The 15,102-nt window shown below is 56.0% G+C and overlaps 1 protein-coding gene across 1 annotated transcript; it reads right to left on the bottom strand.

The window, feature by feature from the left end:
- Positions 1 to 655: 655 nt before the first annotated feature.
- MRPS21 (mitochondrial ribosomal protein S21) lies at positions 656 to 11,760 on the bottom strand. Its single transcript, XM_032975962.2, has 2 exons — positions 11,603 to 11,760; positions 656 to 2,489 (listed from the first exon to the last, which is right to left on the bottom strand). Exons 1-2 carry the CDS (start codon positions 11,683 to 11,685, stop codon positions 2,309 to 2,311), a joined length of 264 nt encoding a protein of 87 aa, XP_032831853.1. The 5' UTR covers positions 11,686 to 11,760; the 3' UTR covers positions 656 to 2,308.
- Between the last annotated feature and the right edge of the window lie 3,342 nt (positions 11,761 to 15,102).

The following is a 15,102-nucleotide window of genomic DNA, read 5'->3' as shown; positions in this document are numbered from 1 at the left end:
ACACAATGTCGACTTGTAACGATATTGCCACACGGCACAGGATTTGCTCGCTCTCAACGAGAAAGCATCCACAGACAGCAGTCACGCGATGGGCCGGCACCAACAACTGCCCAAGCTCTGCAGTCCTCTACATTAAGGTGTTTCCAAGTCCACTTAATCAGTGTTTGCATTCAGGAAGCCGGATTTAAAAAAAAAAAACTACCCCATAGAGGGAACGGGTGAGGTCCACGTTTTTACGATAACCGCATTCTCCTTACAGAGCCAGGGTACAACTCCTCCTCGACCCACGTGGAAAGGGAGTTTCACAACACTCGCACGCTCCACCAACCCTCGCTGCTGCCTGCACGGTGCCGAATTTCATCCAAGCCGCGTGCAGCGTCGCCACGGTTCGCCCCGTCCTCGACGAGGGTGGCGGCGATGCACGCCAACTCGTGAAGAGGATTCGGTGTGGCGTTTGCTATGCGGGACCCAACAAACGGCGAATTGTGGACCCCACACATTCATCCTTCAAGGTTGCCCAAAACCTTGGCGCAACCACAACCCAGAGCAACAATTACCCGGCGGGCGTGGCTTCGCCTCCGCCGCTTTGCCCCGTCGACTCCGCGCTTGCGGCCTGTTCTTAACTGGCAGTGCAATGTCGGGCACGCCGCAGAGGGTTTGTCAATGTGCTTTTATTTATAAGTTATTAAAACACAACATTATGGGCAACAGCCTGGATACAAACGCGCGACAGACACGGGGGGGGCCCACATGACCTTCGATGCTGCCCTCCTTGACCCGACTCCAGAGCGGAGAGACGGGTTCGAATTTTTCAGGGCGGAATAGGGTAAGGGACTCGGACGTTCGTACGTGCGGAAGGAGATGGGTGTGGAATCGGGGAGGTGGACCAGATGAGACGCACGCAGGATCAACGAGGGCAGGTGACCGAGACGGGCACTGGAGTGGCACCCATAGGGTACCAACCAAGGTGAAGAGAAGACCTAAAGCCAGACACTGGTCCATAATACAGGTTTTTTTTGGGGGGTTAGATCGCGAAAATGTCGTTAAAACTCGCCACCACCCGACACAGCCAATTAGCAAGTCTTGTCACGGAAACAGAACGTGCCAATTCGTTACGAGTACAGCGCACCGGTTGTGTGTTGGAGAGCCAAGCCATATTTGCCAATCAGACGTTTCGCCAGTAATTACAACTAGCGTCATCACCAGACTCTACGAGCACTCCTTGAAGGACGTGCCAACTATAACTCCCCAAAAAAACCTAAACCCAGTTTGTTCGACACTTTATTAGACTTGCAGGGGGGAGGACATACGACAATTCTACAACAGCTGCAGGATCTTCGAGAAGGAAGCAACGCCATTGATTTGACCCTTTGACCCTGACAACAGAAGGGCGTCTGCAGCGAGGAAGGTGAAATCCTATCTCCCCCCCGCCCCCATCTCATTCGCTCTACACCCAGCTGGGGGTGGGGCACAACTCCACTACAGCTGGCGAAAGGGGAATGGGGCAAAAAGGGCCAAGCCATCGCTTCCTTCTGCCAGACCGTGCTTCCAACATTGCTAGACTCCCACAGAGGCCCACAGATTCACGAAGGCCTCGCTACAGCGACATTCTGGGCCCGAGGACATTGTGCAGATGTACGAGCGATCCCCGACGTACGTCCAGGGATCCTGTAACCGTGTACGGGGGGGGGGGTTGTAACGCTCGCTCGACTGCCAGACCGTCTCGGGCCACCCATGATGGAATCGGCTCCTGCCAGGCGCTAGGGGTGCGTGTGGTGTTGCAGCAGAGGCTCGGAAGAGGCGGCGGCGGTTTGGGGTGGGTCGGATGTGTGTGGGGGGGGGGGAGGCCTCCGTCAAGCGTACGCATGTTGAACTTTAAACGTCGCACTCGCATCGTAAATGTTGTGTATTTGCTCACCAACACACCGACGTTGCTGTACTAGTAACGGATCGGCACGTTCTGTTTACGTGACACAACCTTCACTGCTACGCACGTTGAACTTCTGCCGCGCCGTTAACGCAGCCGGAGGCTGCGGGCGAAGGACAACAAATAAACGCACGGATAAAAAAATAAACATCGAGCCCGTGGATCGACCACATCCCCCGACGACGGCGATGAGACATTTGAGTTTTTCCCGTGACATCTGTCGAGGGCTGTCGCAGGGGTCCATCTCGCAACGTTGTCGGAGGATCGTCGTGGCAACATTTCCCGCTTTCGGGAAGTTGCCAACGCCGGGCGCCAGATGTCACCGCGGGCGATGGGGGGGGGAGGGGGCGGGAAGAGCGGCAGGGGTCGGCTTGCGAAGCCTCAGCAGCCCACCCAGGGGTCGAGGCCGCTCTTGCGGGACACGAAGGCGAGGCGGCGCGCCATGTCCGTGTCGTAGATGCGCTTGCAAGCCTCGAAGCTCTTGCGCTGGCGTTGGCGGCACGGCTTCTCGAAGTAGCGGCGCCGCCGAGCGTCCTCCAGCACCCGGTCGTGCGTCAGGATCCTGCGGTGGCGACACGGGACCCACGGCACGGGATTAAGGGGAGGGGGGGGGTAGGAGATTGGGGGGGGGGGGGTTCAGGGAGTCTGGGATCATCGGGGCAGGGGTAGGGAAGCTGTTCCATCTCGTGGGCCGTATATGGGACTTTACACCCCCATTGGCGAGCCACCGTACGTGGACACGAGCGTGAAGACAGAGACGGACCCCCACAGGGGCCCACAGACTTACAGAGACCCAGTGACTCTCACAGAGACCGACAGACCCAGAGACCCATAGACTCACAAAGGGACCCACAGACTCGCACAGAGACCCACAGACACACAGAGACCCACAGACTTACACAGAGACCCACAGACTCGCACAGAGACCCACAGACTCGCACAGAGACCCACAGACTCACACAGAGACCCATAGACACACACAGGGATCCATAGACTCACAGAGAGACCGACAGACCCAGAGACCCATAGACTCACAAAGGGACCCACAGACACACAAAGACCCACAGACTTACACAGAGACCCATAGACTCGCACAGAGACCCATAGACTCACAGAGACCCACAGACTTACACAGAGACCCATAGACTTACGCAGAGACCCACAGACACACAGAGACCCACAGACTTAAACAGAGACCCATAGACTCGCACAGAGACCCATAGACTCGCACAGAGACCCATAGACTCTCACAGAGACCCACAGACACACAGAGACCGACAGACTTACACTGAGGCTCAGACTTACACAGAGACCCATAGACTTACGCAGAGACCCACAGACACACAGAGACCCACAGACTTAAACAGAGACCCATAGACTCGCACAGAGACCCATAGACTCGCACAGAGACCCATAGACTCGCACAGAGACCCATAGACTCTCACAGAGACCCATAGACTCTCAAAGAGACCCACAGACACACAGAGACCGACAGACTTACACTGAGGCTCAGACTCGCACAGAGATCCACACGTACAGGGACCCATAGACTCAAACAGGGACCTACAGGGACCCACAGATCCCACCGAGAGGCTTCCGCAAACTCGCACTGAGATCCATAGACTCACACAGACCACCATAGACACAGGGACCCATAGACTTACACAGAGACCCACAGACTCACACAGGGATCCATAGACTCACACAGAGACCCACAGACTCACACAGAGACCCATAGACTCACATATACCCCCATAGACACAGGGACCCATAGACTTACACAGAGACCCATAGACTCAAGGACCCACAGACTCACAGAGACCCACAGACTCACACAGAGACCCACAGACTCACACAGAGACCCACAGACATACACAGAGACCGCACAAACTCACACAGAACCCGCACGGACTCACACAGAGACCCATAGACTCACACATACCCCCATAGACACAGGGACCCATAGACTTACACAGAGGCCCACAGACTCACACAGATACCCACAGACTCACACAGAGACCCACAGACTCAGAGACCCAAAGACTCACACAGAACCCGCACGGACTCACACAGAGACCCATAGACTCACACATACTCCCATAGACACAGGGACCCATAGACTTACACAGAGGCCCACAGACTCACACAGAGACCCACAGACTCACACAGAGACCCACAGACTCAGAGACCCAAAGACTCACACAGAGACCCACAGAATCACACAGAGACCCACAGACTCACACAGAGACCCATCGACTCAAGGGCCCACAGACTCACACAGAGACCCACATACTCACACAGAGCCCCACAGACTCACACAGAGACCCACAGACTCACACAGAGACCCACAGACTCACACAGAGACCCACAGACTAACACAGAGACCCACAGACTCGCACAGAGATCCAGAGACTTGCACAGAAACCCACAGACTCGCACAGAGATCCACAGACTCACACAGAGACCGACAGACCCAGAGACCCATAGACTCACAAAGGGACCCACAGACTCGCACAGAGACCCACAGACACACAAAGACCCACAGACTTACACAGAGACCCATAGTCTCGCACAGAGACCCATAGACTCACAGAGACCCACAGACTTACAGAGACCCATAGACTTACACAGAGACCCAGAGACACACAGAGACCCACAGACTTACACAGAGACCCATAGACTCGCACAGAGACCCACAGACTTACACAGAGACCCATAGACTCGCACAGAGACCCATAGACACACAGAGACCCACAGACACACAGAGACCCATAGACTCGCACAGAGATCCACAGACTTACAGAGACCCATAGACTCTCACAGAGACCGACAGACCCAGAGACCCATAGACTCACAAAGGGACCCACAGACTCGCACAGAGACCCACAGACACACAGAGACCGACAGACTTACACTGAGGCCCGTAGACTCGCACGGAGATCCACACGTACAGGGACTCATAGACTCAAACAGGGACCTACAGGGACCCACAGATCCCACCGAGAGGCTCCCACAAACTCGCACTGAGATCCATAGACTCACACAGACCACCATAGACACATGGACCCATAGACTCACACAGAGACCCACAGACACACAGAGACCGACAGACTTACACTGAGGCCCTTAGACTCGCACAGAGATCCACACGTACAGGGACCCATAGACTAAACAGGGACCTACAGGGACCCACAGATCCCACCGAGAGGCTCCCACAAACTCGCACTGAGATCCATAGACTCACACAGACCACCATAGACACATGGACCCATAGACTTACACAGAGACCCATAGACGCGCACAGAGACCCACAGACTCACACAGGAATCCATAGACTCACACAGAGACCCACAGACTCACACAGAGACCCATACACTCACACATACCCCAATAGACACGGGACCCATAGACTTACACAGAGACCCATAGACTTAAGGACCCACAGACTCACACAGAGACCCACAGACTCAGAGACCCAAAGACTCACACAGAGACCCACAGACTCACACAGAGAACCATCAACTCAAGGGTCCACAGACTCACACAGAGACCCACAGACTCACACAGAGACCCACAGACGCACACAGAGACCCACAGACATACACAGAGACCGCACAAACTCACACAGAAACCGCACAGACTCACACATACCCCCATAGACTCACACATACCCCCATAGACACAGGGACCCATAGACTTACACAGAGGCCCATAGACTCACTCAGAGACCCACAGACTCACACAGAGACCCACAGACTCAGAGACCCAAAGACTCACACAGAGACCCACAGACTCACACAGAGACCCATCGACTCAAGGGCCCACAGACTCACACAGAGACCCACAGACTCACAGAGACCCACAGACTCACACAGAGACCCACAGACTCACACAGAGACCCATCGACTCAAGGGCCCACAGACTCACACAGAGACCCACAGACTCACAGAGACCCACAGACTCACACAGAGACCCACAGACTCACACAGAGACCCACAGACTCACACAGAGACCCACAGACTCACACAGAGACCCATCGACTCAAGGGCCCACAGACTCACACAGAGACCCACAGACTCACACAGAGACCCACAGACTCCCACCGAGACCCACAGACTCACACAGAGACCCACAGACTCACACAGAGACCCACAGACTCACACAGAGATCCACAGACTCACACAGAGACCCATAGACTCACACAGAGACCCACAGACTCACACAGAGACTCACAGACTCACACAGAGACCCGCCGACTCACACAGACTCACACAGAGACCCACAGACTCACACAGAGACCCACAGACTCACACAGAGATCCACAGACTCACACAGAGACCCACAGACTCACACAGAGACCCACAGACTCACACAGAGACCCACAGACTCACACAGACCCACAGACTCACACAGAGACCCACAGACTCCCACCGAGAGGCTCCCACAGAGACCCACAGACTCACACAGAGACCCACAGACTCACACAGAGACCCACAGACTCACACACAGAGACCCACAGACTCACATAGAGACCCACAGACTCACACAGAGACCCACAGACTCACACAGAGACCCACAGACTCACACAGAGACCCACAGACTCACACAGAGACCCACAGACTCACACAGACCCACAGACTCACACAGAGACCCACAGACTCCCACCGAGAGGCTCCCACAGAGACCCACAGACTCACACAGAGACCCACAGACTCACACACGGAGACCCACAGACTCACACACGGAGACCCACAGACTCGCACGGAGACCCACAGACTCGCACGGAGGCCCACAGACTCGCACGGAGACCCACAGACTCGCACGGAGACCCACAGACTCGCACGGAGACCCACAGACTCGCACGGAGACCCACAGACTCGCACGGAGACCCACAGACTCGCACGGAGACCCACAGACTCGCACGGAGACCCACAGACTCGCACGGAGACGCACAGACTCGCACGGAGACCCACAGACTCGCACGGAGACCCACAGACTCGCACGGAGACCCACAGACTCGCACGGAGACCCACAGACTCGCACGGAGACCCACAGACTCGCACGGAGACCCACAGACTCGCACGGAGACCCACAGACTCGCACGGAGACCCACAGACTCGCACGGAGACCCACAGACTCGCACGGAGACCCACAGACTCGCACGGAGACCCACAGACTCGCACGGAGACCCACAGACTCGCACGGAGACCCACAGACTCGCACGGAGACCCACAGACTCGCACGGAGACCCACAGACTCGCACGGAGACCCACAGACTCGCACGGAGACCCACAGACTCGCACGGAGACCCACAGACTCGCACGGAGACCCACAGACTCGCACGGAGACCCACAGACTCATACAGAGACCCACAGACATACACAGAGACCGCACAAACTCACACAGAACCCGCACGGACTCACACAGAGACCCATAGACTCACACATACCCCCAGAGACACAGGGACCCATAGACTTACACAGAGGCGCACAGACTCACACAGAGACCCACAGACTCACACAGAGACCCATCGACTCAAGGGTCCACAGACTCACACAGAGACCCACAGACTCACACAGAGACCCACAGACTCATACAGAGACCCACAGACATACACAGAGACCGCACAAACTCACACAGAACCCGCACGGACTCACACAGAGACCCATAGACTCACACATACCCCCAGAGACACAGGGACCCATAGACTTACACAGAGGCGCACAGACTCACACAGAGACCCACAGACTCACACAGAGACCCACAGACTCAGAGACCCAAAGACTCACACAGAGACCCACAGACTCACACAGAGACCCACAGATTCACACAGAGACCCACAGACTCACACAGAGACCCATCGACTCAAGGGCCCACAGACTCACACAGAGACCCACAGACTCACACAGAGACCCACAGACTCACACAGAGACCCACAGACTCACACAGAGACCCACAGACTCACACAGAGACCCACAGACTAACACAGAGACCCACAAACTCGCACAGAGATCCAGAGACTTGCACAGAAACCCACAGACTCGCACAGAGATCCACAGACTCACACAGAGACCGACAGACCCAGAGACCCATAGACTCACAAAGGGACCCACAGACTCGCACAGAGACCCACAGACACACAAAGACCCACAGACTTACACAGAGACCCATAGTCTCGCACAGAGACCCATAGACTCACAGAGACCCACAGACTTACAGAGACCCATAGACTTACACAGAGACCCAGAGACACACAGAGACCCACAGACTTACACAGAGACCCATAGACTCGCACAGAGACCCACAGACTTACACAGAGACCCATAGACTCGCACAGAGACCCATAGACACACAGAGACCCACAGACACACAGAGACCCATAGACTCGCACAGAGATCCACAGACTTACAGAGACCCATAGACTCTCACAGAGACCGACAGACCCAGAGACCCATAGACTCACAAAGGGACCCACAGACTCGCACAGAGACCCACAGACACACAGAGACCGACAGACTTACACTGAGGCCCGTAGACTCCCACGGAGATCCACACGTACAGGGACTCATAGACTCAAACAGGGACCTACAGGGACCCACAGATCCCACCGAGAGGCTCCCACAAACTCGCACTGAGATCCATAGACTCACACAGACCACCATAGACACATGGACCCATAGACTCACACAGAGACCCACAGACACACAGAGACCGACAGACTTACACTGAGGCCCTTAGACTCGCACAGAGATCCACACGTACAGGGACCCATAGACTAAACAGGGACCTACAGGGACCCACAGATCCCACCGAGAGGCTCCCACAAACTCGCACTGAGATCCATAGACTCACACAGACCACCATAGACACATGGACCCATAGACTTACACAGAGACCCATAGACGCGCACAGAGACCCACAGACTCACACAGGAATCCATAGACTCACACAGAGACCCACAGACTCACACAGAGACCCATACACTCACACATACCCCAATAGACACGGGACCCATAGACTTACACAGAGACCCATAGACTTAAGGACCCACAGACTCACACAGAGACCCACAGACTCAGAGACCCAAAGACTCACACAGAGACCCACAGACTCACACAGAGACCCATCAACTCAAGGGTCCACAGACTCACACAGAGACCCACAGACTCACACAGAGACCCACAGACGCACACAGAGACCCACAGACATACACAGAGACCGCACAAACTCACACAGAAACCGCACAGACTCACACATACCCCCATAGACTCACACATACCCCCATAGACACAGGGACCCATAGACTTACACAGAGGCCCATAGACTCACTCAGAGACCCACAGACTCACACAGAGACCCACAGACTCAGAGACCCAAAGACTCACACAGAGACCCACAGACTCACACAGAGACCCATCGACTCAAGGGCCCACAGACTCACACAGAGACCCACAGACTCACACAGAGACCCACAGACTCACACAGAGACCCACAGACTCACACAGAGACCCACAGACTCACACAGAGACCCACAGACTCACACAGAGACCCATCGACTCAAGGGCCCACAGACTCACACAGAGACCCACAGACTCACACAGAGACCCACAGACTCCCACCGAGACCCACAGACTCACACAGAGACCCACAGACTCACACAGAGACCCACAGACTCACACAGAGAACCACAGACTCACAGAGACCCACAGACTCACACCGAGACCCACAGACCCACAAAGAGACCCACAGACTCACACAGAGACCCACAGACTCACACAGAGACCCACAGACTCACACAGAGATCCACAGACTCACACAGAGACCCATAGACTCACACAGAGACCCACAGACTCACACAGAGACTCACAGACTCACACAGAGACCCGCCGACTCACACAGACTCACACAGAGACCCACAGACTCACACAGAGACCCACAGACTCACACAGAGATCCACAGACTCACACAGAGACCCACAGACTCACACAGAGACCCACAGACTCACACAGAGACCCACAGACTCACACAGACCCACAGACTCACACAGAGACCCACAGACTCCCACCGAGAGGCTCCCACAGAGACCCACAGACTCACACAGAGACCCACAGACTCACACAGAGACCCACAGACTCACACACAGAGACCCACAGACTCACATAGAGACCCACAGACTCACACAGAGACCCACAGACTCACACAGAGACCCACAGACTCACACAGAGACCCACAGACTCACACAGAGACCCACAGACTCACACAGACCCACAGACTCACACAGAGACCCACAGACTCCCACCGAGAGGCTCCCACAGAGACCCACAGACTCACACAGAGACCCACAGACTCACACACGGAGACCCACAGACTCACACACGGAGACCCACAGACTCGCACGGAGACCCACAGACTCGCACGGAGGCCCACAGACTCGCACGGAGACCCACAGACTCGCACGGAGACCCACAGACTCGCACGGAGACCCACAGACTCGCACGGAGACCCACAGACTCGCACGGAGACCCACAGACTCGCACGGAGACCCACAGACTCGCACGGAGACCCACAGACTCGCACGGAGACCCACAGACTCGCACGGAGACCCACAGACTCGCACGGAGACCCACAGACTCGCACGGAGACCCACAGACTCGCACGGAGACCCACAGACTCGCACGGAGACCCACAGACTCGCACGGAGACCCACAGACTCGCACGGAGACCCACAGACTCGCACGGAGACCCACAGACTCGCACGGAGACCCACAGACTCGCACGGAGACCCACAGACTCGCACGGAGACCCACAGACTCGCACGGAGACCCACAGACTCGCACGGAGACCCACAGACTCGCACGGAGACCCACAGACTCGCACGGAGACCCACAGACTCGCACGGAGACCCACAGACTCGCACGGAGACCCACAGACTCGCACGGAGACCCACAGACTCGCACGGAGACCCACAGACTCGCACGGAGACCCACAGACTCGCACGGAGACCCACAGACTCGCACGGAGACCCACAGACTCGCACGGAGACCCACAGACTCGCACGGAGACCCACAGACTCGCACGGAGACCCACAGACTCGCACGGAGACCCACAGACTCGCACGGAGACCCACAGACTCGCACGGAGACCCACAGACTCGCACGGAGACCCACAGACTCGCACGGAGACCCACAGACTCGCACGGAGACCCACAGACTCGCACGGAGACCCACAGACTCACACGGAGACCCACAGACTCACACGGAGACCCACAGACTCCCACCGAGAGAGGCTCCCACAGAGACCCCGCCAAGGTTGACTGAGCGCGGGGTGGAGGAGGAGGCTCGGCCCCGCAAGGGCAACAGGGCCCGAGGCCCGTGCGGACGATCTCACGACGGGGTCGAGTTCCGCAGGGGTCCCAGGCTTAAGTCTTGGCGGTCCCAGGGAACCCCGGCGGCCTCCGGAGGTCGAGGGGGACCAAGGGGATGAATTACGAGGGGGACCAAGGGGATGAATTAGGCGGTACGAGGCGGACCCGGCGGACTCCGTGGTGCCACCGTGGCCTAGCGCGGGCTTAGAGGCGCCCCTCTTCTTGTGGGCCCCATTTGTGGGGTTCCCCGGCCCCCTTATCCCCCCCGCCGTCAGCCTCCCCCCCCCGTCAGCCCCCTTCAGCCCCTTCACCTGTTGAGCAGCTTGTAGGCCGCGTCCACGTTGCCGCCCTGCACCATCACCGTGCGGGAGAGGAACTTCGCGTGAGCCGCCATTGCAACAACAACAGCAGCAGGAGGAGGAGGGGGAGGCCGCCGGCAGAGGTCGCCCCTGGCCGCCAGAGGGCGCCCCTGGCCGGCAGAGGGCGCCCCTGGCCGCCAGAGGGCGCCCCTGGCCGGCAGAGGGCGCCCCTGGCCGGCAGAGGGCGCCCCTGGCCGGCAGAGGGCGCCCCTGGCCGGCAGAGGGCGCCCCTGGCCGGCAGAGGGCGCCCCTGGCCGGCATAGGGCGCCCCTGGCCGGCATAGGGCGCCCCTGGCCGGCAGAGGGCGCACCTGGCCGGCAGAGGGCGCACCTGGCCGGCAGAGGGCGCCCCTGGCCGGCAGAGGGCGCCCCTGGCCGGCAGAGGGCGCCCCTGGCCGGCAGAGGGCGCCCCTGGCCGGCAGAGGGCGCCCCTGGCCGGCAGAGGGCGCCCCTGGCCGGCAGAGGGCGCCCCTGGCCGGCAGAGGGCGCCCCTGGCCGGCAGAGGGCGCCCCTGGCCGGCAGAGGGCGCCCCTGGCCGCCAGAGGGCGCCCCTGGCCGCCAGAGGGCGCCCCTGGCCGGCAGAGGTCGCGACGAGTTTCAGGTTCATTTTATTTATTTTTATTCTAGATTTAAATACTCTTTGGTTCTATTCGGTAAAGTCACACTTGTGTTGTGGCCGAAACGTCGTGAAATTTTTAATTTTTTGTGTTGTTTTTGAGCCGTTCGGCTCTTGAATCGGGTTGCAACCGCAACAAACAACAAACAAAAACAAGAAAAACATCTTAAAGTAACTACTACGTGTTGACTGTGCAAAACAGAAAATCCATGGGGGAGAGAAAAAACAGCAAAAATATTCCTGAAAAAAAGCACCGTGCAAAAAAATCCCAGTGGCATGCAACAACAACCACAAGACAACTTAAATTAAGGCCATCAGTCTAACTCAAGTACTACAACAACAACCACAAGACAACTTAAATTAAGGCCATCAGTTTAACTCAAGTACTACAACAAAACAAACATATCCAAACCAAAAAAACGTTTTCCAAATCACCAAAAAATAAAGCCATAATTTCAACGTAACAGTGATCACAGGGACTGTGACCGATTTTTTTTTTACAATAAACTACATAAATAACATGTAACACCAAAATCCTAGAGCCATAGCTGGCTGCATGAGTCACTCCACAAACAACAGAAAGCATCAAGTCGGAGTATCAAATTTTTCAATGCACCTTTAAGATCAGCGCGCTAAATCAAAATACAGATAACACTTTGCAGCGGTCGTCCGGAGCGAAACATTTTATTTTATTTAACGCCAATGAATAGCAGTGGCAGCTATGGGGTGTAAAACTCCTCTAGAGCGCCTTGTCCGAAGGGTTTCTCGTGCAGTGGAGCGCGTCTGTGCCTGGGCTCTCGAGGGATGGGAGCCGCGTGGTTCTGTGTTGCGATCGTGGTTGGTAAGGATGGTGGAGCGGTGGCGCAGTGGTTAGCGGCACTCTCCTACGAAGGCTTTGATGTTCTTTCCTGAATTTTTCCTGTTGCGCGTAGTCACTTTAAGATGTTTTTCTTGTTCGTGTTTTTGTTTTGTTGCGGTTGCGCCAGAGTCAAGAGCCGCGTGGCTCACAGGGCTATCTCCATATATATAAAAGGCAAAGTTGTGAATATGTGTTGTCTGTTCAAAATGTTTAGCGTACTTCCCGACATGCAACAAACTTGAAATTTGTCATGTGAGTACTTTCCAGACTGTACACCATGCAAAAATTATAAAAATACACTCTTTTTTTTGGGGGGGGGGGGGGGTAGCACAATAATGAAAAGATTTTTGCACGGCAAGTGAGCTGTGACGTCAAATCTGTCACGTGACCCGCGCACGTGGAAGCGTAACGCATTGTAGTGTAGCGGTTAGCGCGCTGTGTGTGTATCTGTGTGTCTGTGTGTGTGTCTGTTTTTTGTGTCTGTGTGTATCTGTGTCTGTGTGTGTCTGTGTGTGTGTTTCTATGTATATGTGTCTGTGTGTGTGTGTTTGAGGCTGCAGTGCCTCAAATATTGGAATAAGTCATCCCCTGTGAGTGGCTGGCTGAGGTGCCATCTGTTGAGGAAGTACTGAAGGCGATCCGGAGTCTGAGACCAGGAAAGGCACCGGGTAGAGACGATCTCCCAAGCGACATGCTGAGGGAGGGTGGCGTTTGTGCACAGACTGCCCTATATGACATCATAACAACAATCTGGACCACTGGACGGGTTCCGCAGGATTGGAAGGATGCCCTGGTGGTCCCCCTCTTTAAGAAGGGGGACCGCACAGACTGTAATAACTACAGGGGCATCTCACTCCTCAGTGTGCCAGGTAAGGTCCTGGCAAGGATTATTTAACATCGCCTTGCCAGGCACGCTGAGGAGAGACTTGCGGAGCCCCAATGCGGTTTCAGGAAAGGGCGGTCCTGCACAGATGCCATATTTTCTGTCCGTCTGCTACAGCAGAGGTGTAGGGAATTCCAACAAGACCTACATCTCTGCTTTATTGACCTGGTCAAGGCCTATGATACCATCAGTAGGCCTGGGCTCTGTGTTGTTCTTCGTGCTTTTGGAGTCCCTGACCCTCTGCTCACGATCATTAAGGACCTTCATGATGGTGAGCGGGCCCGGGTAAAACTACGTGGCCGGGAGTCAGAGCCATTCCCTGTACACCTTGCGGTGCGACAGGGATGTCCTCTGGCTCCCACATTATTTAACATCTACTTTGACCACGTAGTTCGTGAAGCCTTCAATAGCTGTACGGGGGAATCTCCCTTTGGTATAGATATAATGGGAGGCTGATCGATGCCCGGGTGCGGTCAAGGGATGGCTCCCTATTGCTCAACCACGATATGTATGCCGATGATTTGGTAATAGCTGCTCATTCAGAGGAGGAGTTGGAGACGCTGCTGCTGAGACTGGAGCGTGCCACTAAGAGATGGGGCCTTACCATCAGCCCCACCAAAACTAAGCACCTGCCTGGGTATTTTGTACCATCGGACACTCCACCCCCACAAATCCCAATCGGTGATGGAGCAGTTGTGGAGAGAGTGGAGAGTTTCCCATACCTGGGCAGTGTGCTCATGACCGGCTCCAGTTTAACAGCAGAGGTCTCACTCCGAAGCAGTAGAGCGGCAATATCTTTTCATCGGTTGTGTAACGCTATGTGGAAGCTACCTGGTCTGTCGCTCCGCACGAAACTTTAGGTCTTCTCAGCCATTGTCATTCCCTCCCTTCTCTACGCTTGCGAAACGTGGACCCCCTTAATGGAACATCTTCGCCGGTTAGAAACATTTAGGCTGGCCTGCCTACGATCCATCCTGGGTTTAACCAGGCTGGATTGTGTGAGGAGCTCACAAATCCTTGAAAGATCTGGGCAAGGTCCCATCGGTGAACTCCTCCGGCAGGCAAGGCTGCATTGGCTGGGTCATGTAGCCCGCA

Source organism: Petromyzon marinus, chromosome 57 (assembly GCF_048934315.1).
Source record: "Petromyzon marinus isolate PM22_M1 ecotype Great Lakes invasive population chromosome 57, UKy_Petmar_22M1.pri1.0, whole genome shotgun sequence".
In the NCBI taxonomy this organism is placed as follows: Eukaryota; Metazoa; Chordata; class Hyperoartia; order Petromyzontiformes; family Petromyzontidae; genus Petromyzon; species Petromyzon marinus.
Note: the sequence above shows the minus strand (reverse complement) of the source record. Positions and strands in the feature narration are given on the sequence as shown.

Coding starts and splice junctions, on each gene's coding strand:
- MRPS21 (XM_032975962.2), bottom strand. CDS start 11,685: ATGGCGGCTCACGCGAAGTTCCTCTCCCGCACGGTGATGGTGCAGGGC. Junction 2,490..11,602: donor GCCTACAAGCTGCTCAACAG/GTGAAGGGGCTG, acceptor TCGCCACCGCAG/GATCCTGACGCACGACCGGG.